General features: G+C 36.4%; 1 protein-coding gene across 2 annotated transcripts; it reads left to right on the forward strand.

The window, feature by feature from the left end:
• The first annotated feature begins 494 nt into the window (after positions 1–494).
• Positions 495–14,547, forward strand: FLRT3 (fibronectin leucine rich transmembrane protein 3). 2 transcript variants are annotated; one of them, XM_047771651.1, is made up of 3 exons: positions 495–837; positions 9,047–9,252; positions 11,009–14,547. In XM_047771651.1, the coding sequence occupies exon 3, from the start codon at positions 11,052–11,054 to the stop codon at positions 12,999–13,001; it is 1,950 nt and encodes a 649-aa protein (XP_047627607.1). In that variant the 5' UTR covers positions 495–837; positions 9,047–9,252; positions 11,009–11,051; the 3' UTR covers positions 13,002–14,547. The 2 variants fall into 2 exon arrangements, with proteins under 2 accessions (XP_047627607.1, XP_047627606.1); XM_047771650.1 differs by having other exon boundaries at positions 496–837; positions 9,047–9,806.
• Positions 14,548–27,725: the final 13,178 nt, after the last annotated feature.

Raw genomic sequence — 27,725 nt, forward strand, 5'->3', positions numbered from 1 at the left:
GTATACGAAAAACACTTTCACTTCCTAAAACATATACATGTAAAACAATAACTTATAACCTCCAGAGGGAAAGCAAAAACAAAAACTGGTTACTTTTATTTTAACCTTTTAGCATTCTTGTTTCCGTCCCTTAAATAATATGTATATGTACCTGCTTTTTATTCATTTCTCAAATAAATATTCACCATCGGAGTTACTAGCCTTCGTAATTATAACGTTACTGTAACTAATCAAAAATGAAAATAACATAATTTTGCTTAATTTCCTTTTAATGCTAATGGCTTAAAAAGAAAAAGAACTTGTGTTTTTCTATTGTCAGCTTATAAATACCCTTCTAACATTCTTGTATTTTTTTATAAGCTTGCTACCACTACCCTGCTGTAGTAAACTTATAGAAAATGTTGCGATTTCAAAGGGCTACCTCCAAACCAAATGGCATCCTAGCTTTGGCAGGCTGGGCGCCTCATTTTGGCTGCTCTCACTCCCTCTAGCGTTCGCAAAGCTCTTCCGTCTGATCTTCCAGTTACCTCACTGAACGGAGCTGGGCTAAGTCCTGCCCATCTATGACATCACCCCCTTCTTCAACCACTGCGAGGTGAAGCTTTAACTTCAGACTTGAAGGTGGGCTGTGCAGTAAACTGGAATGCTGTCCCTCGCTGGCTTCTCGGTGGAGAAGTGATCCCAACAGGACCAGCTCAGCCTGCAGCTGCCGCGGGCTTTTGTGAGGACTGGACTTGGAGCTGGGAGAGGGGGGAGGGTTATCACTCCAGTTCACAAGCAGTGGAATTACAGCTATAGCAGCAGAATATATGGGATTGCTTTTTTCTCGTCTTCCTGGTAAGTGTTTCCCGTGTTTTTCCTTATGATTGTCCCAGAAAGTTTACTTGGTTTTACTCTCTAGAAAGAAATGGCTTGGTATCTTGAGGCATCTGAATACCAAGCTCTGCGCTGTCACCAGGACAAGCAGTGTATGTGCGTGCAAGCCAGCAAGGAAAAATTTGACTGTTACAGCCAAATGCAAGAAGTTTCTTGAAACCATTCTTTCATTAAAAACAACAACAACAACAACACGAAACTAATAATCAGTGGCTATTTTCTGACTCGTGTAGTTGATATTTAAAAAGAGCCTCATGGAAAACATTAAGTTGGAAAGTTGAATGTTAAATATTAAAGAATACGAGGCAGATTTTTTTTTTCAGAGAGGAAAGCGAGAGGTCTTGCTAAGTTGGTGTGTACTGTATGTGTGGCATGATCACCAATTGCTGTTTTTACAACTGTGAAAGAAAATCAATAATCCCTCAGCCCAGCCCGGGAGTACGCAGTACATGAAAAGCATACGTCTTGCTCTCAGCTAGCCCAACCGCTCCTGGAGACTTCTGTGCGGCTGGAAGGATTAACAGCTACACCTAGATTTTAGAGCTTGCACTGCTTTCCTGCCGGAGCTGCTTCCAGCCTCTGAGGCTTGCAAATCCCAACTAGTTAATTCAACTCAGAGGAGGGGGAGAATGTCTTACAAACTGTGTCCCCTCTCCCGCAGAAAGCCAAAATCCATCGCTTGGGCAAATGTAGTATGTGACCAGCATAGTAATTGGCAAAGTCTACTCAGAAAAACTAACAAAGCTCAGCCTAGAAGCTGCATCTGATGTATGCAGGGATTTTGGGGTGGGGTGGGGGGAGGAATGAGTGGAGCCCTTATCAAGTGGGATATGCAGAGTATCCATTCATTTGCAACTTATAATAGGAAAATCTTATCTTGAAAGAACTACTTTTGTAAAACAAAGCTTTCAAAAATTAAATGTATCTTCTCCAAAAATTTTTGTCCATGAATTAGGGCTGAAACAAAATGGTTGCATAGAGGTAAAGCGTGCAACAGGCCTATGTTTTCCCAACATCTGGGGGTCTGATTGTTATTTATTTCTTGAGAACTTAAAAGAAAAAAAATCCTTGATATTTGCCAATTATGAAACCAAATTCTCTAATGGTTTTAACAATTAGCTTTTTAAATTTTTCTGAATACATCTATCTGCTCTAAAATGCACACGTATGTTAGCAGGAAACGACATGAATAAAGCCACCAGAAAAGTGCTTCAGCTGGAGCAGTGCCTTTCATTTATCCCCTGCCACATAGGAATATCCTGACCAGCATAAACCTAAAGAATGAATTTGTCTGTTTTCAGGCTACTCATGCCTGCCCCAAAGTGACAGATGACTGATATCCATCTCCCTTGAAATGAGTAAAGAAAGAAATGTCTTTTAAAAGTACCACAAAATATGAATATTACTGCTACTACCAACATTAATATTAATATGCCAGGTTTTAATCTCTAAGAAGATTAAATCAGAGATATGCCATCTAGTTTGTAGATGTATGTGTATATATTCACAGCATGTACATACATACATACACACACATATTTATTAGCCTGAAATAAAAAACAAGGTTATAAAAACATGATTGCATGAATTTAAGTAGAAAAATCACATCTAATTTCTTTCTAAAATAGAGCAGTACCAAAAATATATCAAGTCCAGTGATCAGCAGAGATTACTGAATGAATAAACACAATGAATTCATTAATATCACGCTGCTATATAATACTATCAGTTATTAATTGGGTTTTTCACCCTCCCCCATTTTAAATCAATCATGGTTTGGTTCAAAATACCCAATTAAACACTTACCAAACATTAACATTTGTGAAATATATAATTGGGCAGCAAATCAAGTTTTTAACAAGAAGAAGAAAAACAGTAAGAAAATTTGTCATAACTGAATGTGGCAGTAAAATAGAAGGTACGTTTCTTTTGCTTTCAAGTGTTAATTAAGGAGCCTCCAATTCTATCAAAACTTTTTCAGAGCTAAACGAAGTGGTGTGAAATAAATTTGGTTGAAATCTTGTGGCTGTCAGACTTTGTTAGCAAGCTATTAATTATCTTTACCCCAGTTTCTTCTCTAGACTATATTGCCCAATCAAATAGAAACTCCAATTAGGTTTAGCATCTCCTGCCTAGGGACACAAGACCCTAATGAACACTCTGTCTCCAGATGAAAAATACAATTATCAGCTTTAAACATGCAAGTGCACTGCGGAGAAATTTGTCTGTGCTTTTCTTGGCCACACACCCTAAGGCTTCCTCCTCTTTCTGGATTATCTTGAACAATTTTAAACCCTACAAAAACCAGTAGCAGAGAACTTGCCTTGTATTAATATTATATAAATGTTTCTTCTTTCTACTTTTATTCTTGATATGCTGATGTTCATACCAAGATTCAATTAAAGCTGATCATGAGAAAAAAAGAATTGGTCTAAAATTGCCATTTCGGTGGCTCTTAACTTTTCCCCCTATTTGTAAGGTGGGTGGGCTACACAACAAAGAGTGTGTTGAATGCCAAGATCCAAGACTAACTTAAAAATTCTGAATAAACTCTCTTAAATATTCTTTTATTCAACCAGTTTATTTTAATAGCATTATAAATAATTGTTAAAAGTCAAATGAAGACCACCATAAATGAAGTCAACGAAGGGAATAAGATTTAGTAAATTTTTCAAAGGCTGTAATTTCTTCCCTCCTTTTCCTCTCAGTGCCCCCCTTCCCTCCCACCCCCACCTTTTGCCCCAGAGGCCTTCACTGTTCTTCTCAACGGGAGGCTTTGTTGTAATTAAACCAGAGGAAAACTGGCCGGCAGCAGCCAACATCTGACTTGCGGCTTCTGAAAGCAGTGTTCTGGTAGAGTGTACCTCCCCCCAGCGGGCAAAAACTCTACAGTAAATCTCTCAGCAATATTAATTCTCCAAAGTGCATTTTTCTCTTCAGAGCATTAAAAGGGCTGTTTCTCTACTCTTTCTAACATTCCACCATTTCAAAGACTTATCACAAGTCAACAAACAAATTTCCAACAAAGAGAGGGTTTGTAAATGTCTTCTGGAAAAAGCCTTTTGCCTCTTAAGAATCAAAATAGGAATATACATTTCAGAAAGCACTTTCCAGTATCAGAATGCTGATTGATATCACCAAATTTGGAAAAATACCACACTAAAAAACTGTTGGAAAGCCTTGTTTATATTGCACAAGAGAGCAGGTTTCAGGACTTTGATTTGTCTGTTGACAAAAATGCCAGAGAAAACAGATTTTAAGTAAAAAAAGAACAAAATGGAATGCAAGCAGCAGCTAAAGTTGCATTTGTTTTAAAAATGCATCACCTCTTTCCTAGCCCGCAAATCAAGTGTCAGGAATGTATAAAAACCTCTCTCCAGGTATTAGTCTGCTTAAAGGAGAGAAAAGAGAAATTGCTCTCACTTGACGAGACAATGACAGCTTTTGTTCTTTATTCTTTCACTTTTCACGTGCACAAGTTACCGTGGCAACTTTGAAAAGAAAACCCACAGACCACATTTGGTTAAACACCATTTTTAAAGTGTGCCGCTGGATTGTGAATTGATCAGTTTATGTGTTGATGCTTTTCTTCCTCTCCATTCAGTTTAAATCAACAAATATCTTACTGTGCCCTGAAAAAAGCAAGGTGTTTTATGTCCTCGTCATCCGACAAGCACAGTGCTTGGCACACAGTAGACTCAAGTATTTGTTGCACTAGAATATGGAAACTTGAATATCAGAAATTTAAAGCATATCAACCAAACTGTACTCACAGCACTGAAAAAGGAATTTTAGTTTTGCAGTGAGAAAATGTTTGCGGTTTAACAAAGATAAGCATAGTTTTAATTGCAATTGCTCAAAAGTCAATGCAAACTTAAAGCCTTTCCCCTGCCACAAGCTCTCTATTGCTCACCTTAGCAACTCTTTAACATCTTACCCATTCTTTCAGGCATGGTTCTCTAACTCATTTGGTCTGACTTAATATCATAAAAGGAAGCAGCATTCACTATGATGAAAGATAACATCCCAGTTTGCCTTTTTGTTTTAAGGATGCTTGATTTAACTGTACAAGCTCAAATAAATGAAGCAGAATTAGATTCATTTATCACAAACCTATTGGGGAAAAGAACCAGTAACTTAAGAGGAGAAAGTAAAAATCCTTTGCTTTGGAACTTTCATCCCTTATTTGCATAAATGAAACAAACCTTCTTAGGCTAGAAAGTAGCCTGGATAAAACCTAGTAAGAAAAGGCACACTTGCTTCTCTGCCTCTCAGCAAACCCTTCAGACTTCATGACTCTCAAGAGGAGAGTTAGAGGTCCTTCTGCTTGCCTGGCATTAAACAAAAGAATTGGAACTTTCCTGAAATCTGATGATCGTGGAAAATTTAACTACCAGACAGGCTGCTTAGAAAGCATTTTGCTGTCACTATCAACTAACCTGATGTACTCCAGTTTTTCAGTTTAACCATACATGTAGTTTATTTGAAATACCATTTGTCGTTACAAAGACTTGGCATTCGCAGGTTGATCATTTTGTTGTGCTTTCTAGCAGCAATTTAAGCTTTCATAAATAAATTAGCTTCCTAATACTCTAAACTGTGATTGTATAAATTCCAGTTTACCTAGAGATATTCACAGACTTGGATAAATTTGAGTAAGCATGTGTTTTCTTCGATCTCCAGGTTTTACTCAAAATAATAATGCAATTAACTTCTATTAAACTCTACATGCCTTTCTACTTTTAGATTTAATATATTTAAAAGTTCCTAGAGAGTTAAGAGACCAAGTTGTGAGGTAAATCATCAAAATAAACTAATATCTCAAAACTCTGTGGTTGATTTAAGATTAAAAAAAAAAATTCAGCCAATTTTTTGATTTTCATTCAAATCAAAATCAATTTAAATCAAAGGTAGCAAATAATGGATTTGGGAAGTTAGTGCCATCAACATATAATATAATCTTTATCTAGGCGATCAAAACATGAGAAATACCTTCTCATCTCAAACAGTTCCACCTCCACAATACTGTAGTAGCAGAGAAGGAATCATATAAACATATAGATTGCCCCAAGTTCTTGACTTTATTCAAACACCTGTTTTCTATTTAGATACGACTTCTTTAATTATATTAATTTTCTTAAAATATCTCAAAATTATATCATCCTTACCTATTTACATACTTTCTTTTAGGCATATCATGGAAATAAACTGAAGGCTTTTCATGGGCATGATTACATTATAAATGCATTTAAAAAGCCACAATTTTTATTTTAAAAAGGGACGGAAGAGAAAGACCTTTATTAAAAATTCGATTGACCAGTGAGATGATTATGTTTTTCTTCTTTTTGCTACAGTTTCAAATGATACTGAAGCAATGATTTGATTAAAAACTTTTTTAAACATTCCTCTAAGTAACCAGGGCTCCATTTATGTTTTCCCCCAAGTTATCCCATTAACAATATTTCTCTAAAAGATCGATTCTTTTTGTTGAGAAGTAATGGCCTCTTTCAAGCCTATGCAGACAGAAGGGCTCTGAAGTCGATGTTGTGGAAACCTGGCCACAGTGTCCATGCCAGTGGGGGTCATTTTTCTTTTCATCAGTCACATTCAACTACAATGTCTCTATGTCCCTGAATATGTAGAGCCAGTTCAGAAGGAAGAAAGTGGAAGCATAGGGGCAAGATTGCTTATTTTAGATGGAGAGGTTGTTATAGCCTCTGATATGCAAAACAAAACTCTTGAGCACTATAGTTTTTAAAAATAAAGGGTAGGAGAAGATGTAAAATATATACAGGGTCAAACATGTATTGAACTGTTTGAGCTAAGGGAGCAGGAGCCTGTGAGGGAATCTTCATTTCTAAAAGAGTATCCTTCTCTCCAGAGAAACCTGCTTTGTATTTTTGCCTTTTGTTTCAATGCAATTTGGGGACAGGAGAATGACATTTTCCAAGAATTTAATGAGATTTCTGGCTTTCTGTTAATCCCATGTTATTACTGCTATTGTATTAATGGCAATGTGAGTTTGCATATCAAATGGAGCAGAGGAAGCAGTTTCACAAATGTAAAACAGGAAAAATAAACAAATTAATCTTCCTTCTTTTCACACCCATTTTGAATAAATTTTTCTTTCTCTGGGTTAATAATGTGAAAATCAATACATATTATTGGAGCTTGATTTGGTAAACCACTTATAATTGAGATACAGGTTTTATCTCTGGTCATCACCTGGCATATACTCAAGGATGGCCTGACTTGGGGAACAATCAACAATCTTTAAATTCCCATTCATCAGATCCATCCTCTCAACTTTAAAGTGTGTCCTGGAGTAGGAGAAATGCCCTGAGATTGGCAACATTTTAAGCAGGTTCTCACCTGTGCATTTTATAATGTTTTTAATTAGCTTTTAATGCCATTTAACAAAGATAACTTTTCTAAATTATTTTAAAATTTTTGTCTTAAATTGCAATTTAACAAAGATAACTCTTCTAAATTACTTTAAAATTTTTGTCTTAAATTACCAAATTATTTTGTATGTTGAATAATTTTCAAGCTTAGGAAACATTTACAGCAGATACTTTTTAAAGTAACATTGTAATTATAATTTCACAGCTTGGTTTTCCATTTTCACATACCAAGAAAGCAACAGTTTTCAAGAAAATACTCCATTGAAATTCAACAATAATGAGCAAAGCCCTAAAGGCATCACTGTGAAACTTCACATTAAACAATAAATCACTTAAACTTTCCTCTGTGGGCACTTTGCAGTATCCACTAGAGACTACTTTATCCATCTGCTAACTGCTATATTTTTTTCAAGTTGCCTAAATAATAAATTAAATGTATATGTAATTTTTTTTTCAGTTTCCTTCTGTTAATGCAGCATATGATAGAGTTGTTATCTGGTGGCAAACTAAAAGAAGCTGAATTTTCAAAGAGAACCAGAAACACAAATTTTGGCCTTATTTAACATTCACTTTCAGTACTGTTTGAATTCTGAAACAGATGCTATCCTTGTTGGATGCTAGGTAATTACTGGGAGAGAAGTAAATTGCTTCTACCTCCAGGGTCAAATATTTTCATGATACCTAATGTACCCTACTTGTATAGACAGCCCCTGAGTGGGTAACCTTGCATAACAGATACGGATCCTACCCACTTCCCCAGCCACCATCAAAAATCTTAATGAATATTAGATAATAGACAAAGCAGTCATCACTAAAATCATAAGATTCTTCGGTGAAGACTTAAGCCTTCTTTCAGAAGTGAAAAATACACTTATACATGTACTGGAACATTCATGTTGGAACCTGGAAAGCAATGCCTTGTCAGGTTTTGATATGTTTTCTTACTGGTTATTACAAGGAGACAGCTTGAAATAGCATCCTTTCTGTTCCAAATACAGATTTCACAAGTTCAATTTTCTAAAAGCAAATTAAAATGGTATTCTGAAAAAAAATTATGACTTGAACTTTTATGCTGTCTTTTGGTCCAGAATACCCAAGTAACTAGAGTTTTAGGATCATCAAATAGTCCTGAGAAACACCTCCAAGGAGGAGGGTCATTGTGTCCATATTCTGTGATCGTGAAATTGAGGCCTGCAGGAAGAATTAAACAGGACACTGAGCAAATCAAAAGAACAGCTTCTAAAGCAAACTCTTTTCAACTCTTTAAATTGTAGATTGTATGACTTTGTAAAACTGTGTTCAGAAACGTCTAAAAAGTTACCATGGCATTGCTGCAAAAAATCCCTGTTAGGTCTTTGCTCACCTCTTTGACTTGTACTTGTTTTTTTCTTTTGAAACATTTTATCATTTTATATCTAAGATTTAAAATGAACTTTTAAAGATTGGCCTGCCCTGAATTCCTAATCCATGCAAGGGGCTAGCTGCCTCTTGAACAAAGCTTTGCTTCTGTGTTTAATTCAAAGTGACACTAACAGTTAACAATTGAAATTATCTGTTTGATAACCATCACAATTTCAGCTCCTACTTTATTCCCATAAAGTAAAATGGGAAGTGAAAGACAATGAGGTTCATCTTATCCTTTTAACCACCTATTATGATAAAAGATGTATTGCTTAAAGAAAGAACTGAAATTAAATTTCTAGGAAATTTCTCTAGTATGTTAAGGTTCGTTGTTAATAGTTCATTAAAACCTTTTACTTTTACAGGAGATGCTCAGACCCGGTGTATTTCAAGGAACAGAAGTATAAAAGAAATCTAGTATGCTTCCTTTTCTTTTTTTCCATGAAGAATATTTGAATTAAGCTTTCTTTACCTCTTAAAAAAGAATACCTGTTCTTGCATAACGTGAATGCACCAGATATTCTGAGAAAGCAGCAAGAAGCAAAAGCTGGAAATAGCTATTTCACAGCAGGTAATCATACCTCAGGATGTAGCTACTGTACAAAATTTATACTTGGATAATCCCGGATGGGAATAAAGGTGGGGGGTAACTGCCTGAAAAACATATTACTATACAGGCCTTAGCATCATGAATGGCTTTCTTCATGAGGATCTGAAGTTACTATCTCTGACCACATTGCACAGAAGAGTCAATAAGAATTTCAAAGAGAGCAATTTCCACTGAGGGAATTAAGCTACACAAAAGGAACCTTCACACAGAAACTCTATAAGAAAGAAAAAAAAATATATAGGAAGCCATGTGTTCTACATAGTAACAGGAAACTGAATTGTTTCTGGTCCCCACTTTAATGAGCTTGCCCACCATGCTCAACCGCAGCTGGAATGTTCATTGACAACAGCAAGCCTGATCTGGAGGTGTGTGCCGCATAGGATTACTTGAATAAACAGTGAAGAACATTTCCAAGAACTAAACAAGAGTTTATAAGTCCCAGTCCCTCACCAGGAAAATAATATATGCGCATTGGATTTTCACTCACGCAAAATTTACTCACATCGTTCAATAAGGTAGGAAAAATATTAAAGTCTTTTGTTTTCATGCCTGAAATTATAAAGGCTAATTAATACCTAAAGGTGCTGAAGAAATCATATGACACAATAGATCAGTGTAAATCTATAATTCTCCAGCCATGGAGAAAGTTGAGTAATATTTTAGATTAGAACTTGAAGAAAGATAAATGCCTTGTGAAAAGAAAACATGTTATGAGATAGACTATAATGAAAACTGTTCCTAAAGCCATTAAACCATGTAGTAAAAAACATACAATAAAATGGGGGAAAAGAGCTAGCTTAAAATGAAATGGAATTTTCCATGTAGATTAGCCAGATGTATTAGCTACATAATTTTTTCCTTCTCTAAAGTAAATGTAAAGATTCCTTCCGGGAGTTCCTGTCGTGGCTCAGTGGAAATGAATCTGACTAGTATCCATGAGGACTCAGATTCCATTCCTCTCCCCACTCAGTGGGTTAAGGATCTGGCGTTGCTATGAGCTGTGGGGTAGACCAGTGGATACAGCTCCAATTCAACCCCTAGCCTGGGAACCTCCATACTGCCATGGGTGCAGCCTTAAAAATGAAAAAAAAAAAAAAGAAAGAAAAGATTCCTTCTGCTTTTCTTGCAAGAAACACCTAACAATGTTTAAATGTTAATAATCAAAGAAAAATAATATCAATAACCAAGCAAACAATTGGCTGGTGGGACTTAGGACCTCATAAGGAGTATAACTATTCCTAAATAGTAATAGCTTTTTGTTTCTACACATTGGTACATTTGGATAGTCTACCTAATAGAAATTGATATAAAATTTTGGTTTTTAAGAACAGTAACAATATTATCTTTAGATATAACAAATCATATTCCTATGTGTCAATTTATTATGAATATTAAGAAAAAATAGAAATCCCTGGCTACAAAATTAACATAGGGTATTATGAAAATGCTTTGCAATATTCAATAAAACTTTAATTGTGTTTAATATTTCAAAGTCAAATACATTGGAGACATTGTACTTCTTAATATCAGAAACATTCAAGGTTAAAAGATTATGACTGTTCATTGTTAGGTAGCAATAAACCCTAAGCATGCAAATATTTTTAAAATTAAATAATAAAAATGATTATAGATGTTTCAGCTTCCACACCTATTTTTAATAACATTTTAAATATGCTGATTGTTTGCTGTCTTTTTTTTTTTTTAAACTCCCTTTTAGGGCTCTGAAACTACCTTGTGTGAAGACCTCAACACTGCTGACCATGATCAGCCCAGCCTGGAGCATCTTCCTCATTGGGACTAACATTGGGCTGTTTCTTCAGGTAGCACCTCTATCAGCTATGTCTAAATCCTGTCCATCTGTGTGCCGCTGTGATGCCGGTTTCATTTATTGCAATGATCGCTTTCTGACATCCATTCCAACGGGAATACCAGAGGATGCTACAACTCTCTACCTTCAGAACAACCAAATAAATAATGCTGGGATTCCTTCAGATTTGAAAAACTTGCTGAAAGTGGAAAGAATATACTTGTATCACAACAGTTTAGATGAATTTCCTACCAACCTACCAAAGTATGTAAAAGAGTTACATTTGCAAGAAAATAATATAAGGACTATCACTTATGATTCACTTTCAAAAATTCCCTACCTGGAAGAATTACATTTAGATGATAACTCTGTCTCAGCTGTTAGCATTGAAGAGGGGGCCTTCCGAGACAGTAACTATCTCCGGCTGCTCTTCCTGTCCCGTAATCACCTGAGCACAATCCCCTGGGGTTTGCCCAGGACAATAGAAGAACTACGCTTGGATGATAATCGAATATCCACTATCTCATCACCATCTCTTCAAGGTCTCACGAGCCTAAAACGCCTGGTTTTGGATGGAAATCTGTTAAACAACCATGGTTTAGGTGATAAAGTTTTCTTCAACCTAGTCAACTTAACAGAGCTGTCACTGGTACGGAATTCCCTGACTGCTGCACCAGTAAACCTTCCAGGCACAAATCTGCGAAAGCTTTATCTTCAAGACAACCATATCAATCGGGTGCCCCCAAATGCTTTTTCTTACCTAAGGCAGCTGTATCGACTTGATATGTCCAATAATAACCTAAGTAATTTACCTCAGGGTATCTTTGATGATTTGGACAACATAACCCAATTGATTCTTCGCAACAATCCCTGGTATTGTGGGTGCAAGATGAAATGGGTGCGTGACTGGTTACAGTCCCTACCTGTGAAGGTCAATGTGCGTGGGCTCATGTGCCAAGCCCCAGAAAAAGTTCGGGGGATGGCTATCAAGGACCTTAACGCGGAACTGTTTGATTGTAAGGACAGCGCAGTGGTAAGCACCATCCAGATAACCACTGCGACCCCCAACACAGTGTATCCTGCTCAAGGACAGTGGCCAGCTTCAGTGACCAAACAACCAGACATTAAGAACCCCAAACTCACTAAGGATCAGCGAACCACAGGGAGTCCAGCAAGGAAAACAATTATAATTACTGTGAAATCTGTCACCTCTGATACAATTCATATCTCCTGGAAACTTGTTCTACCTATGACTGCTTTAAGACTTAGTTGGCTTAAACTGGGCCACAGCCCAGCATTTGGATCTATAACTGAAACAATTGTAACAGGAGAACGCAGTGAATACTTGGTCACAGCCCTGGAGCCTGATTCACCCTATCGAGTTTGCATGGTTCCCATGGAAACCAGTAACCTCTACCTATTTGACGAAACTCCTGTTTGTATTGAGACTGAAACTGCACCCCTTCGAATGTACAACCCTACAACCACCCTTAATCGAGAGCAAGAGAAAGAACCTTACAAAAACCCCAATTTACCACTGGCTGCCATCATTGGTGGCGCTGTGGCTCTGGTGACCATTGCCCTTCTTGCTTTAGTGTGCTGGTACGTTCATAGGAATGGCTCGCTCTTCTCAAGGAACTGTGCATACAGCAAAGGGAGGAGAAGAAAGGACGACTACGCAGAAGCTGGCACCAAGAAGGACAACTCCATCCTGGAAATCAGGGAGACTTCTTTTCAGATGTTACCAATAAGCAATGAACCAATCTCAAAGGAGGAATTTGTGATACACACCATATTTCCTCCTAACGGAATGAATCTGTACAAAAACAATCACAGTGAAAGCAGTAGTAACCGAAGCTACAGAGACAGTGGTATTCCAGACTCAGACCACTCACACTCATGATGCTAGAGGACTCGCAGCACACTGTGTTTCGGTTTTTTAAACCTAAGGGAGATGATGGTAGGAACTCTGTTCTACTGCAAAACACTGGAAAAAAAGAGACTGAGAAAAGCAATGTACTGTACATTTGCCATATAATTTATATTTAAGAACTTTTTATTAAAAGTTTCAAATTTCAGGTTACTGCTGCGATTGATGTAGTGGAGATGCCTGAACACAATTCTATATTTTAGTATTTTTTAGTAATTTGTACTGTATTTTCCTTGCAAATATTGAAGTTATAAACCATTTACTTTGTGTTCTACTGAGTAAGATGACTTGTTGACTGTGAAAGTGAATTTTCTTGCTGTGTTGAACAATCAGGACTGCGTTCACATGAGATCCTTGTAGTATAAGCACAGGCCATTTTTCACTTTGGTATTAATAACATGTAAAAAAAAAACCTGGCTGAATGAAAAAATGAAATTTCAAAAAATAGTTATGAAATACTGTTCCAATATTAAATTTGTATTCCAGTGGTATTCAATAAATCAAAATATGTGAGGTAATGGGCAATATCAAACTTGCTGCATAACTCCATTTTTTACTCTAAGCAAATTAAATATTCTTAGGAAAGTAAACATCTTTCTGAACTGAGTACATCAGCTGGCATAAAAGGAGTGTGAAGTCTGCTGTTGTTAATGCCATTGTTAACAAAGCTTTGAGAATAAAAGACTTCATACAAACGATGTAAACGTGCTTCCAAGTTCAAGGGAAATTTGTACTTGGGAAAACATGAAAACTTAGACTTGCATAGCATAATGAACACAAATATCAACTGCATTATGGTTTTTCCTGTCCCATCCTGGTTTTTGAGAAGTCAGTTCTAAAGACACAATTGTTAGTGTTTATGATGTTTTTATCATAAAATGTCAAAAAAAAACCTTTACATACATTATAAAGGTAGCATAACCACAAGCAATTCCCCTCAACAATGCAAAGAAAGTAGTACTTTAAATAAGTGAGAATTTAAAAGAAAAATACATACTAGAAGTCAAATTTAGATCTGGTTTATGTGAAATGCTTTCACACTGTACATAAGTGTTCAATTTACTTTCACAATGATCAAGAATACTGCCCATTACTGTCACAGTTTTCCAGATATTACATAATGAACTTGTAATGTAACATTTCTTTCTCGCTTCCTACTGAATTGTGAGCTATTACTTGTTTAAAAACCACATCACTTTTCTGTTGCCATGATTTTTTTTTCCCCAACAAAAAAACCAAAGTGCATTGTACGCCCTTTGGCCAGTCTTGTATGTGCCTTGATCCAACGCTACATGTATTCAGCTTTTAAAACTCGACAAATTTTTCATACTTCCTTAAATATGAAAAATTGTGGTCTTATTGCTGAATAAAACAAAAAAAGTATAAAATAATCGTGCTTGCTTTTTCAGGATTATGTTATGACCACTAAAATAGCAAACTGTCCAGCACATTAGTCTTAAGCACCCCCATGTATTTTTCTAGGCATAAAAATAAACATTGGCTACAAATTTTAAAAATAGCAATTTCTTGAACTTGTATATCATTTTACTTACAGGGTTCAGTGTTTCCTACATCAGTGAATATCCTAGCCATCTTTTGCAATGCTCTCATCTTACTTATCCCCTTTATAGATAGAAAACTTCAGAAGTGGTCTTGTGACTTTTCAACCTTTTGTACACTGCTTGTCATTCTCCTGGCTGATACTTTAAGATGGTTTTGGAAAAAATTAATAATAGTTAAAATACCTTTTTGGTAGTCTGAGTTTGCATCAGAAAATTTGAAACCTCAGATCAACCACTTTCCAGGTATATGAAAACAAATGTCTTACCCTTCTTAGCTTAGTTTCCTTATCTCTAAAATGGGGCTATTAATACAGCCCACCTCACAGGTTTGTTGTGAGGGTTAAATTGGGACCATGTGCCTGGAAACTGTACAGTGTTCAACAAAATATAAGTTACTGCTATGAAGGTCAAGAAAAGCCAACCATTGTTCCCAGTGATATGCTGGACACCACTGCTTCTACTCCACACACAAATATCTCCAGCTGCTTGTGAAACATCTTTCATCATTCATTTGCCATCTCCAAATTCTTCCCAATACTTTCTTTTTTAAATTCCTGTTCAACAGGAGAGCTATTTTCCAGGAATAACTTAGCGAAGAAAATGTGATTACCATTAGATATAGGGAACATTTTCTGAAGAAAGTTTGTTTTGATTTTGCTTCCAGAGGTTTTGAGTAATTTAGCTATACTTCTGCCAGAAGTCAGAGAAAGGGCTGGATGGCTTCATAAAGCCTCTATAAATATGAGTTTATCAAAAGCCAAGACTATTTTCCAGTTAGTATAACGTCCATGAGTACAGAAAATTTTACGTGTTCTAATACCTGCATTTTAATTACTTTATCTGGGATAAATCAGAAACATGCTTTACACCAGCAAACAGACAAAGCACTGAGAGGGTAAATTTTATTCTTTTCCTAGGCTTGCTATGAAATCCAAACACTTTGGGGAAAAAATATATATGTATATACTATCAATAAAATAACAACAAATCTCCACCCTAAAGGGCACTAAGTTAATTGAAGATACATATGCAACTACTCCAAGCTGCCCCAAGATACATATGCAACTACCCTAAGTTCTACTAATCAGGTACTAACAAAGAAAAATGTAGGGAAAAAAAATCCAATCCTAATATACAGCATATCCATTTAACAAGAATACAAGGGGGAAGCTACCAAAAAAAAAAAAAAAAAAAAAAAGGTTGAGAGAAAAATCACTCCCCTGCTGAATGTTTGACAAAAAACAAAAATTGTTTTTGGATGCAGGCACTTGTAACTGCATTAAATCACTGTACTTAAACTCTCATTCCCTATTAAAAACAACACTGTGCTCTATCTTTCAGAGAGGCCGATTTATTAAAAGTATTCCCCTGCGCCAAAGGAACTAGGGAAAAAAAACCTGTTTTACTAACTACAGTTTCTGAGTGAAGCACATTTTATAGCTACATGCCAACATGACAGTTTTCATGAGGAATCCAAAGAGACCCACACGCTTTAAAGCACCTGAGGCGTGGGTGTTAAAAAAGAAGCATCCACCTCTGAATTAGCTCATCTGCTCTGGAAAACAGTAGTGGCATTTAAAATTCTAATTCCTTTCTCCTACTTAGCATGATTAGAAAATCTTAATTTAGCATAGTGTTGGATTTAAGACTACTGTACTTTATGCTTTTGGACTTTTAGTTAAATTAGCAAAAAACAGCTCATGTTTATCAATGTCTCTCTTAAGAACTTCAAAGTTCTCTACACAAAATCTCAACAGTTAATGACCTTCACAGAGGGAGTGGCTTCTATGTTATAAATAGCAAGAGCCCTGCCTTTAGGAAGTGTGCTGTCCAGAGGTTATAAGGCATAAACAAATGATCTAATGAAGGTTCACTGTGATTGCAGAATAGTTAAAATAATTACATCTATTTGGATATATCAAGGAAGACCTCAGGAGTTCCCACTGTGGCTCAGCAGGTTAAGAACCTGACTAGTATCCATGAGGATGCAGGTTCAATCCCTGGCTTCACTCAGTGGGTTAAGAATCTGGCATTGCCATGAGCTGTGGTGTAGGTTGCAGATGGCGGCTTGGATCTGGCATTACTGTGGCTATGGCTCAGGTTGGCAGCTGCGGCTTCGATTCCACCCCCAGCCTGGGAACTTCCATATGCTGTAGGTATGGCCCTTAAAGTTTAAAACAAACAAACAAACAAAAAACAACAACAGAAAAAAGAAGACGAGACCTCATAAAGGTGGTAAAACTAGGGCTGGTATTGAAAGATAAGAAGGTGTTTAAGGAGAAAGCAAGAAAACCAGGTTCAGTTCATGGAGAGAAAAGAGTGAACAATGTCACAGAGGCTGGAAAACAGGGGCAGTGCTTCCCCATACTGGCTTTGGTCAGAATCACTTTGGAGGCTTTTATTAAGATAACTGGGTCTCAATGCAGACCTATGAAATGTAAATCTCCCAGGTTAAGTTTGAGTATTTATATTCTCTTAATTCCAAAGGTGTTTCTGGTGAGGCTCAGGACCATTGATTTAGGAAGTTTTTGGAGAAAGGCCAATAGACCAGCAGAAACACAGGGTCCATGGAGGGAATAAGGCCAGACAACTTTTTTGCCTCGGGCTTTGGTAAACTGAGTTGAGTGTGTTAAATGCCAAGCTGAGAAGTCTCCATGATATTCTTGAACAATGGCTGTTAAGCAGGTGTATAAACAATGCACTTTAGGGACCTTTTGTAGAAATGAAAAATATCACATGAAAGATGAATAAGGAGAAACTGGAAGTAAGGAGACAAGTGAGAAGGCAACATTCCAGGCAAGAAGAAATAAGGTCTGAACATGGAATGGGATTTAAAAAAAAAAAAAAAGTGTAATTCAAAAAATTCAGGAAGTGTAGAAATCCTAGAAACTGGAAACTAAGGAAAGAATAAAAATTGAGGATAATTTTCAGCCATAGTAAAATGTTGGTGAGGCAATTAATAATGATGGAAAACACTAGAAATGCCAAATTTCAGAGTATTTTGTACATAATGAGTTGGAATAGGTGATCATAAGCATAGCACTGGTTTATACTGGGTGACTTTTTTCTTTTTATGGCCGCACCTTCAGCACATGGAAGTTCCCGGGGTAGGGTTTGAATCAGAGCTGCAGCTACAGGCCACAGCCACAGCAACGCTGGATCGAGCCTCATCTGCAGCCTATGCCATAGCTTACAGCAACACTGGATCCTTAACTCACTGAGCGAGCCCAGGGATCGAACCTACATCCTCAAGGAGACTATGTCAGGTTCCTGATCCACTGAGCCACAACAGGAACTCCTACCCTGGCTGATTATTAATAGTTCCCTCTTAGCTTTCCATAGTGCCCCAATTTAGATGATAAAGTATAATCGTCTTAGGTTTAAAGTACTTTTTTGTTACCTCTCTGGAAATGTCTACTAGGAAGTTGAAAATGAGAGCATGGGAACAGATCCTCAGCAGATTATTATTAAACTTGAGAGGCCAACAGGAAGCAAGCAGAGAGAGAAAAATAAAAGAGACAAAGGAACACCTACCCATTGTAGGGATAAAAGAGGGAAGAGGAGTACAAAAACTAAAACAAAAAAATGAAAAAAAAGGGGAGACACAAAGAAGGGAAAAATGAGAAGAAAATATAATGAAATCAAGGAACTAGAAACATTTTTAAAAGGAGGATATCAAAAAACTAGTCAGGAATGTAGCCTTTAAGAGGAAACTGAATATGAAAAAAAGAGGAGACCATCAAGAATTTTGAAGCAGGGTCAGCAGAGTAAAGGACACAAAGCCTCTGTGATGCTGACAAGATGAGATAAAACAGAAACAATGATGAAGACCACTCCTGTAGAAGTCTGGAGGTGAAGGGATGTTAGTCAGTTTGGCCGAGGATCAAAATAGATAAAAAGGAAGTTAATACCAGGAAGGGTGTTCACTGACCTCAGGAATGAGATGGAGTATAAAATTAGGAATGGACAACAAGGACAGGGAGCACATTTAACAGGAGAAAAGAAAATGGGGATGCACAGAGGTGTGGTCCAAGTCCTGACTAACTCTAAGATCAATGAAGTTCAAGGCTATGGCTGAGAAGCTGCTTTTTTGGAAGAGTCACCAGCAAAGAGTATGTATACTGGGAGAGATGGAAAGGATTGCTGTGGGTATGATGGTAAGGTTTATAAGACAAATCCTAAGGAAGATAAGGAAGTGTCCCAGAGATGAAGTAGAGGAAGAAGATGATGGAATTAAGTGATGTAGGTATAAAATACGAACTTCAAAAGAAAAGTTTTTTGTTCTGTTTGTTTTGTTGACAGTGCCTGTGGCATGAGAAACTTCCCAGCCCAGGGATCAAACCCCTACCACAGCAGCAATCCGAGCCACATCAGTGACAATGCCCCATCCTTAATCCACTGAGCCATCAGGGAATTCCTAAAAGAAAGGGGTTTTGGTTTTGTTTTTTGGTTTTTGGTTTTTGGTTTGTTTATTTGTTTTTAAGGCCACACCTGCAGCATATGGAAGTTCCCAGGCGGAGGGTCAAACTGGGGCTACAGCTGCCAGCTTGTGCCACAGCCACAGCAACACCGGAACTGAGCCACATCTGCAACCTATGCTGCAGGTTGCAGCAATACTGGATGTTCAACCCATTGAGCAACAGCAGGGATCAAACTCACATGGAGACTATGTCAGGTTCTTTACCCACTGAGCCACAACAGGAACTCCTCAAAAGAAAGGTTTTTGAATAATGATGAAAAAATACAGGAGAGCAGGTCTTTTGGAACAGGGAAAAACTCTTTGAAACTCCCCACCTCTATCCCATGCCCCACCTTGCCCCTCCTCTAGTTTCATCAAATAGTGACAATAAGAGATGGAACAGGTAGCAGGGAAGGTTGTCATCCTCAAGAACAGATGTCAATTAATTCAAGGTGGTGGGAAGAATGCTAAGAGAAACATAACAGGAAAAGTTGGAACCCAAAGTAAAGGATTGCAGTGGGCTCAGTGGAAAAGGAGATGGGCCAGAAAGGAGGTCAAACCCTCAGATGGAAAGAGACTCAAAGGAGAGGTGGGCATTTCATCAAGGATTCAGACAGAAGATCACAGTTTGAAAAGATGTTGGTCATGAGAGGTCAGTGGAAACTTCTGTTCTAAATAGTACAGACATTCTGAACAGATGTAAGAAAAAAGGACTAGAATAACCAACTTAAAATTACTCTATTCTTTGAGCTTCAAGACATATTTAAATCTAACTTTGTCTCAAAGTATACACTAAAGAAGTATTTCTACCCACATGCAAACTTTTACCAGGCTTTCCCACAAGTATCACAGAATTCCAGGGTAAGCAAATCACATTATAGACCCCTCCTACTTCCTATCCCCCATCTCATTTTTATACTACATGGGTGAAATGAGATTAGAAGTAAACTTTTGGGCTGTCTTGATAGTCTTGTTTTGGATTTTTTTTTTTTTTTCCCTTTTAAGAGGCTTCCAAAGGAAGCATGCAGCCACAGGGGTGTGGAAGTTGGGGATAATGGGATTTTGCAGACTGATTGTGTGCACACATAAAAGCAGGACTTCTTTTTCAAGGCCAGCTGGCTGGAGGTGGGGGTGGGGGGTAGTCTAGGAAATTACTACCCAAAGTAATTACCCTTTTGAATGTACATCATGGCTCTGATAATTGTGGCATTTCAAAGCTGAGGCTAATTTATACCAGTGTTCCATTAAAAAGCATGGAATCACTGCTGGAATTCCACATTTTAATTTTCTAGATATGAAGACCAATGTTCATACTAATAGAAAAATAAAGGCTAGGTAAAACAAAAGACTAACAAAGCTATCTTTTAAAAATATGTCCTACAAAATATTAGCCATAGATCACACACATAGTGGGCTTAATAAATGTCTGGGAATCACACTACTGTTGCAGACACTATTATTTGTTGAGGACTTGGTCAAGTCCAGAGCTGTTTTATATATTTTAATCTCATTTAATTCACACAGTAACTTTTATAGGTATAAATCAGTATTTGTATTTTTCATATGAGCAAATTAATGCATTGAAAGTTCATTCAACATTAACAATGATGTTGTGAGTCTCTACTCACTAATGGTCTGGATCTGGGTATACAGCAGTGAATCCAGAAGTCATGGATATTATGGTTGCAAAAGGCAGGAATTCAGATAGTAACCAAAAACCAAATGAATATAAAATGAAAAAGTGTAACAGATGCCATGGAAGAGAAAAACATGGTGCATGAATGAGGGTAAGAGAAAACCTATTTAGATTGGGTGTTAAGGGAAGACTAAGACCTAAGGGATAAAGAATCAGCCATGTGAAGAATGAAGCAGAGTGTTCTGAGGAGTTTAGTCAATTTGAGTTGAAAAAAAAATCAGGAGGGTCAAGTCCAGTAAGCAAGACAGAGGTGAGATCAGTGAGGTAGGCCTGGATCAGTTCCTGTAGGGTCTTGTAGGCCAAGGCCAGGGTAAGGAGTCTGGACTTCTTTCTAGTATAAGAGAAGGCCACTGGGGGCTTGTTAACAGGGGTCTGGGGAGAAAGAGGAGAAGGAAAATGTTGTATGGGGATCAAACTATTAGATTTCAATTGTAATAAGGTCACCAGCCACTGGTGGAGAGTAAGTAATATGGAACAGGATGGTGGTAGTGAGAGGAGAGAGGGGAAATATGCCAGGAATATTCTGGAGCTATAACAGAATCCTTCTTAAAGTTATATAGTTAGCAAGTAGTAGAACAAGGATTCTGTCTGTTCCTGAAGCTTGAGCTCTCAAACACTCTCTTTAAAGAGTGAGCAGAAATGTTTCCTTTTAAAAAACATTTTATTGGAGTATACCTGACTTACAATGTTGTATTAGTTTCAGGTGTATAGCAAAGTGAATCATTTATACACACACACACACACATATATATGTGTATATATCTCCATTCTTTTTTCCCATTATCGGTTATTTACAGAATATTGAGTAGATTTCCCTGTGCTATGCAGTAGGTCCTTGTTATCTATTTTATATACAGTAGTGTGTACATGTTAATCCCATCCTCCTAATTTATCCTTCCTGCTGCCATGATTTCCCATTTGTTGACCATAAGTTTGATTTCAAAATCTATGAGTTTGTCAGAAATGTCTCTTCAATCACTTTAAAAAGGAGTTGTGAGTCCACCAAAAAAAATATTTCTTTTTACTGAGATAACAAGTAAAAGACAGTTTTAGGACTAATATTAAAATGTTTCAATGGCGCAGATGTGAATTTTTCTTTCAAGGCTTATAGATCTCTGCTCCATGATGCCAAATGCTGACTTTGGGGGGCAGTGGAGGGAGTCAATCCTTAATGGCTAATGGAAACAATCCTGAGAATAATAACACTTGTCTTTCTTGCAACTTTCAATACATTTAAACTCAGAGCTGACAGACAGATCTTTATGTTTGGGTTCACTACAACCCCTTCTCATGATCCCTCTGTGTCCTTCAGTGTACCAGAACACTGACGTTTTTCTCCAGGCCTGGTGCTGAATTTGAGACATATAACCCAAAAGTACTACTACGTAATCTACAAAGGTCATGAAGTGCCAAGATCACCTTAATGCCTATCAAATAATTATTTAATTATTTAAAAAAATAACCTCTGAACTATTGAAATATTTTATTCAGAATATACTTACCAGACATATATGAATAGAGAGAGATAGATCTTTAGATCTACAGGTTTTTTTGGCCTCACTCGTGGTATGCGGAAGTTCCCAAGCAAGGGATCAAACCCACATCACAGCAGTAACTCAAGCCACAGCAGTGACAACACTGGGTCCTTAACCTGCTGAGGAACCAGAGAACTCCCTAGATCTACATTTAATTCCATGATTTTAGCCAATATGAAAATTAGAGCTAGCTAGAGGAGCTTTCATAAGTTTTTGTAATATGTACTAACAGTGAAATAGAAAAATCAATCCCCTTATTGTTTTAAAATATCACAAAATTTAAAGAAAAAAAAAAGGCTCTAGTTGAACTCTGACTAGTTTACGGTTTTTAAAAAGCCTCTAATGGGAAACCATGTAGCTAGTCTATGAATCAAAATATGCTTCTAACTATTGAGCTATACACGGCTCACAGCATTCAATACATAGGAGTTAAATGACACCTTATTGTTATTATCCAACACACTAAATACTTCACTTGTGCATTATTATCCATATCCTCCATTAAAATGCAAACTTCATGAAGGCAAGGAATTTTTTTTTCTCCTGCTGTTTCACTGCTAAATTACCCCAACCAGGAGTTTCTGCCATGGCTCAGCAGGTTAAGAATCCCACTAGTATCCATGAGGATGCAGGTTCAATCCCTGGCCCTGCTCAGTGGGTTAAGAATCCAGCATTGCTGTGAGCTGTGGTGTAGGATGCAGATGCAATTTGGATCTGGCATTGCTCTGACTGTGGTGTAGACCTGCAGCTGCATCTCCAATTCAACCCCTAGCCCAGGAATCTCCATATGTCACTAATGAAGCCCTAAAAATCGGAAAAAAAAAAAAAAACAACAACAAAAAAACCACATAAATTACCCCAACCTATAAGACAATGCCTGGCATCTAGTAGACACTCAAAAATATATTTGTTGGATGAATGGATAAAAGAATGATTGAGTTTCAAAGCATTGTTTTACTAAGCATCACTCAAGACGATCTTTGTGAAAGCTCTTTGCAAACTGTAAACCATTCTACACAGATTATCATCACCATCTTCAGGATAACTACACAGACTATTCCACATCCATTATTGCCTTTTCTTCCCAATTCATAGAAGAAACTGAAGTTCAAAAAGATTCTGCAACTCACTCAATATCACACACTATAAATGGTAGAATTAGAACTCCAAAACACCTGATTCCAAATATAGATGCAAGGATCTTAACTCCAGATCTCCTGTCCTTTCTACATTGTTGTCTTCATTAGGACATGCTGACTCCAAATGTGTAAGACTAAATATACTAGAACACTCTATTAAATTCTATGTACAATTGATATTGAGATGATGATGAAGAGCACTGCCTCTGAATTAGACAAATCTAGGTTTGCATCCAGTTTCTACCACTTACTTGGGGTATGGCTTTGGGCAATTTAGCCAATCTTTCTAAGCCTCAGTATCACCTTCTGTAGAATAGGATAATAATAGCGCCTCTCTAATTGTAAGGAATAAATTACATATTTCAAGTTGAGCATTTAACTCATACCTGGCTTTTAGCAAATAATTAGTAAATTTTATTTTCACTTTTGATGATGATGAACTATTTTACTGGTATCTAACATTAGAACTGACATTGGAGCAGAGGGTGACAAAAAAGTGGAAAGTGGGGAAGCAAGATCAAAGACTTTCTCTGCAATTTCTATTCTCCCTCTGAACCAGTACTGAATCTATAGAAGCTAATGCTAACAAAAGCATACTTTTCTTTCTTTCCCTAACGTAGGACTAGGGTCATTACATTACTCTGCTACCCTCTGGAAAGTTCAAGAAAGTCTATTTAGATCTTCTGCCCATTTTTGATTGAGTTGGTTTTCGTTTTCTGTTTTTGTTTTTGTAGATTGAGCCGCATAAGCTATTTGTATATTTTGGCCTGCTAAAAAGTGGAAGGAATAACAATTTTAAAAAAAAATGTTATCTTAAGCTGTTAAAATGATCACAGCCTTTATGCATTCCAAAATCCCAATAAAAATTTTTGTGGTCTAAGAACAAATATCTAAATGGTTACTTGTTAAATCAAAGTCACAAAGTTAATAAGTATATCAGTGTATGAGCACCAGGGACAGTGTTTTAGATGAACTAGTCCCTGCTGGTGGGAATCATTTTTAATGGGAAAGAGAGTGTAAACAGCCCGGTATATGGCTCTGGTGGCTGTAGTTTTCTGCTGACACGCAAGAGCAAACTGCATTATCCAGACTATTCCCTTCTAGTTGTGAATCCAAATTAGCATGCCCTTGCTAGTAAAAATTTTAAAAGGCTGATTCTCTGGTTTTGTTAATAAACACGTTTAAATAAGACATTCTTATTTCCTAGTTTATCAGGCACTGATCTTTTTCAGGTCCAGGGATTTAGTTAATGTATTTCTTCAGAAAATTCCTCTTTCAGTGTTAACTAACATATTTAAAGGGTTAGATCTAAGAGGGAAAACTGGATTTCAATACTTATTACAGTGCAATAGTGTTATCTAGAAGAAGTGTGCTAGTTCACAAGCACATGAAACTTTCTCACCTCCCCAGACAAATTTCACAAGTTCTTCTACAGTTCTTTACCTTTCTTTAGAAGACCCAGACTGAGAGATGGCAGTAGGAGCCATTAAAACCAATTAGCACTCCACTTTCATTTTGAGACAAATAAGAGGGGAAAAAGAATAGCAGTACAAATTGTCTTAGAAATGCATAAAAGTAAATTTATAAGAAATTTCAAAGTAGAGGAAACATTTGTGACAAAATGCACGTCTGAAATATTTATTGCTCAAATGAAGGAAATTAACTGTAAATTCTTACAAATGTTTACAAACACATAAGTATCCACCAACTATACTATCCTTTAATTTTAAGAGACATAAGGTTAAGAATCTCTTAAAAGTATATTAATCCTGACTACTTTCAGTCAGTCCATAACAGATAACAGAGTAACCATTTATTCATTAAAAATCTTTCTGGAACAAGGAATTCTATGTCACTGATTATCTTTTAAAATTCAATGCTTACCCTGAAGTGTTTTAATGTAGATATTAAGCATAGATATTATTTAATGTAAACATTAAAGTGTTATACAATTACCTTCTAGAAAGCTCCTAGTAACTATAATTATTTGTATAAAATGCTGAAGAGATGACAAGAATCAGCATATTCAAACATGTCATTTTTGCACATAAGGTAGTAGTTAAAAGCACAGAGTTCTGGAGTTTAGCCAAGCCAGCTTCAAACCACACTGGTTCTACCACTTACTAGTGGGTAACTGGGCAAGTTAATTAATCTCTCTAAACCTGCCTTTCTTAACCCTATTTTAAAGGATTGGTACATGAATTTAAAGTATATGAAGTGCTTAGTTTAGTAGGGCCTGACACTTTAGTATGGCTATAGGCAATATATTCCAGGGGTTAAATGTGAAAATTCTGAAATCCGACTAAGTCTTAGGTTCAAAGCTAAGTTTTCCTACTTGTTACTTATTTAGCCCTGGACAAATTATTTTACCTCTACAATAAAAATTAGCAAATACATGAAAAACATTAAGAGTGTTTTGCACATGGTAATGATAATTATAAATTTATCAATTGTGATACAATTACTTCAATGAAGTCTCAAGGAAGCAGAAATTTAAAGAGCATATCAGAGCATTTTTCTCTTCTGATATTTACATTGACCAACATTAGAAATAAATGAATGCATCCATACCCATAAATCTTTCCTAAATACCAATTTGCAAATATACATTTATTAAGTTCCCAGTATAGACTCCCTAGTTTCAGGTTTCTCAGACTTATCTGATGATACAAATCACTCAGAGATTGTGACTAGCAGGTCTGGGGTGGAGCCGTGGAATCTATAGATATAATCAGCTTCCCAGGTAAGTCCTACAGGCAGGCAGGCTCAGAAACCCTTAATTAGTTGAAGCTATGCCCAACCACAGAACCTGAGATGAATATCTAGCAGTCATACCCACTGAGTAGAATTATTGTTTTGTAAGTATTATGTAATGGAAATGGGAATGTCTAATCAATTTTTTTTATTCAACAAATATTTGGTTGAATATCAGTATCAAATATTTATCAAGCATATATTTTATTGAGTACATATTACAGTTCAATTCACAAGATAGTATATGAAGGTTAACTGGAAAACAGACTACTTCTTTAAAATTCATGACATTTGGGAGGTGAGAGTGGCAGACAGAAAGGAAGAGTATCCTTGGCAAAATACACAAAAGTTTGTTTTCATTTGTCCTGAGGAGTTCAGAAAGTATGGGACAAGGGGTCCTTTTGGTTGAGAAGTCTGGCTCTTTAAGAAGTCTATTAGAATTACTTAGGACACTGCTGCCATTGCTAAATGGCTAAAAATGCTAATAATTGAAGAATATTCAAATAACAAATTCGCTACAAAAATAATCTAAAGGGTAGGTATAACCATTTTTTTCCATGACCCTTCTGAACATTAGTCTTAGAAACATATTAGATTTTATCTCTCATAAGTAAAGTTAGGATAAACTTGGATATGAATTTTTTTTAAGAAAATGATAAAAGGAAACAAACTTCCATTCTCCCAAGCCTCTATACATATACCACGTACATGCTCAAACTATGAGCAGGTTCTACAATTAAGGGATTTTGAATCTATGTTTTAGTAGAAACACAAGCATAAATAATTATATAAGGAAAACCAAGTGCAATTATACCAAAAACAGCAGTAATACTATTCTACTGAATGAAGGACACTTGTAAACCACAAAATAGCAAATGTGCCTATGTTTCAACATAATATGTCATTAGTTACATTTGGCAGTATGTTCAAGAATTAGTACTGCTTAAGGTAGTCGTGGAGAGCTACAACAGTGAAATCACTCTGTAATCTCCCGATTAAAGAATTACTAGCTACATGCATAAATTTGGAGTAAATTAGATTAAATGTGGTCATTATAGTTATTCAACTATTACTAGTCCATAGGAGCTTGAGATAAAATAAAAATAAAGTGGGTATTACTCAAAATACGACCCCAAGAAGTAGCCACCAAACTTTGGGTTTTTCAGTTATTCACTGCCCCAAGGATTAGGAAAATCAAGAATTCTGATAACTAAGCTGAGTGTTTATTACTGAGATGATTTTTTCTTTTTACTTTTTTGATTTTCCAAATATCCTAATTTAAAGAAGTAGTATATTCTTTTTTATAACTAGAGAAAATAATTCTTTTATTTAAAGGTATTATGTAAGGGATCAAATTTATTGGACTGTGACAGTAAGGACATTTAAAAATGTTGTCCTTGATGAGGCTGAATCACATTCTCCCTCAAAGAAAATCTGTCTTGAGTCCTCATTTTGTACAATGAAAAATAAAATAAAATAAAATGAGAAAAATAATAATACGAGGGCTGAAATTCCATGTGTTACTTTTTAAATGTAAGTTTTCAAAAGGATG

The sequence above is a fragment of the Phacochoerus africanus genome, chromosome 3 (genome assembly GCF_016906955.1).
Source record: "Phacochoerus africanus isolate WHEZ1 chromosome 3, ROS_Pafr_v1, whole genome shotgun sequence".
NCBI classification, from domain to species: Eukaryota; Metazoa; Chordata; class Mammalia; order Artiodactyla; family Suidae; genus Phacochoerus; species Phacochoerus africanus.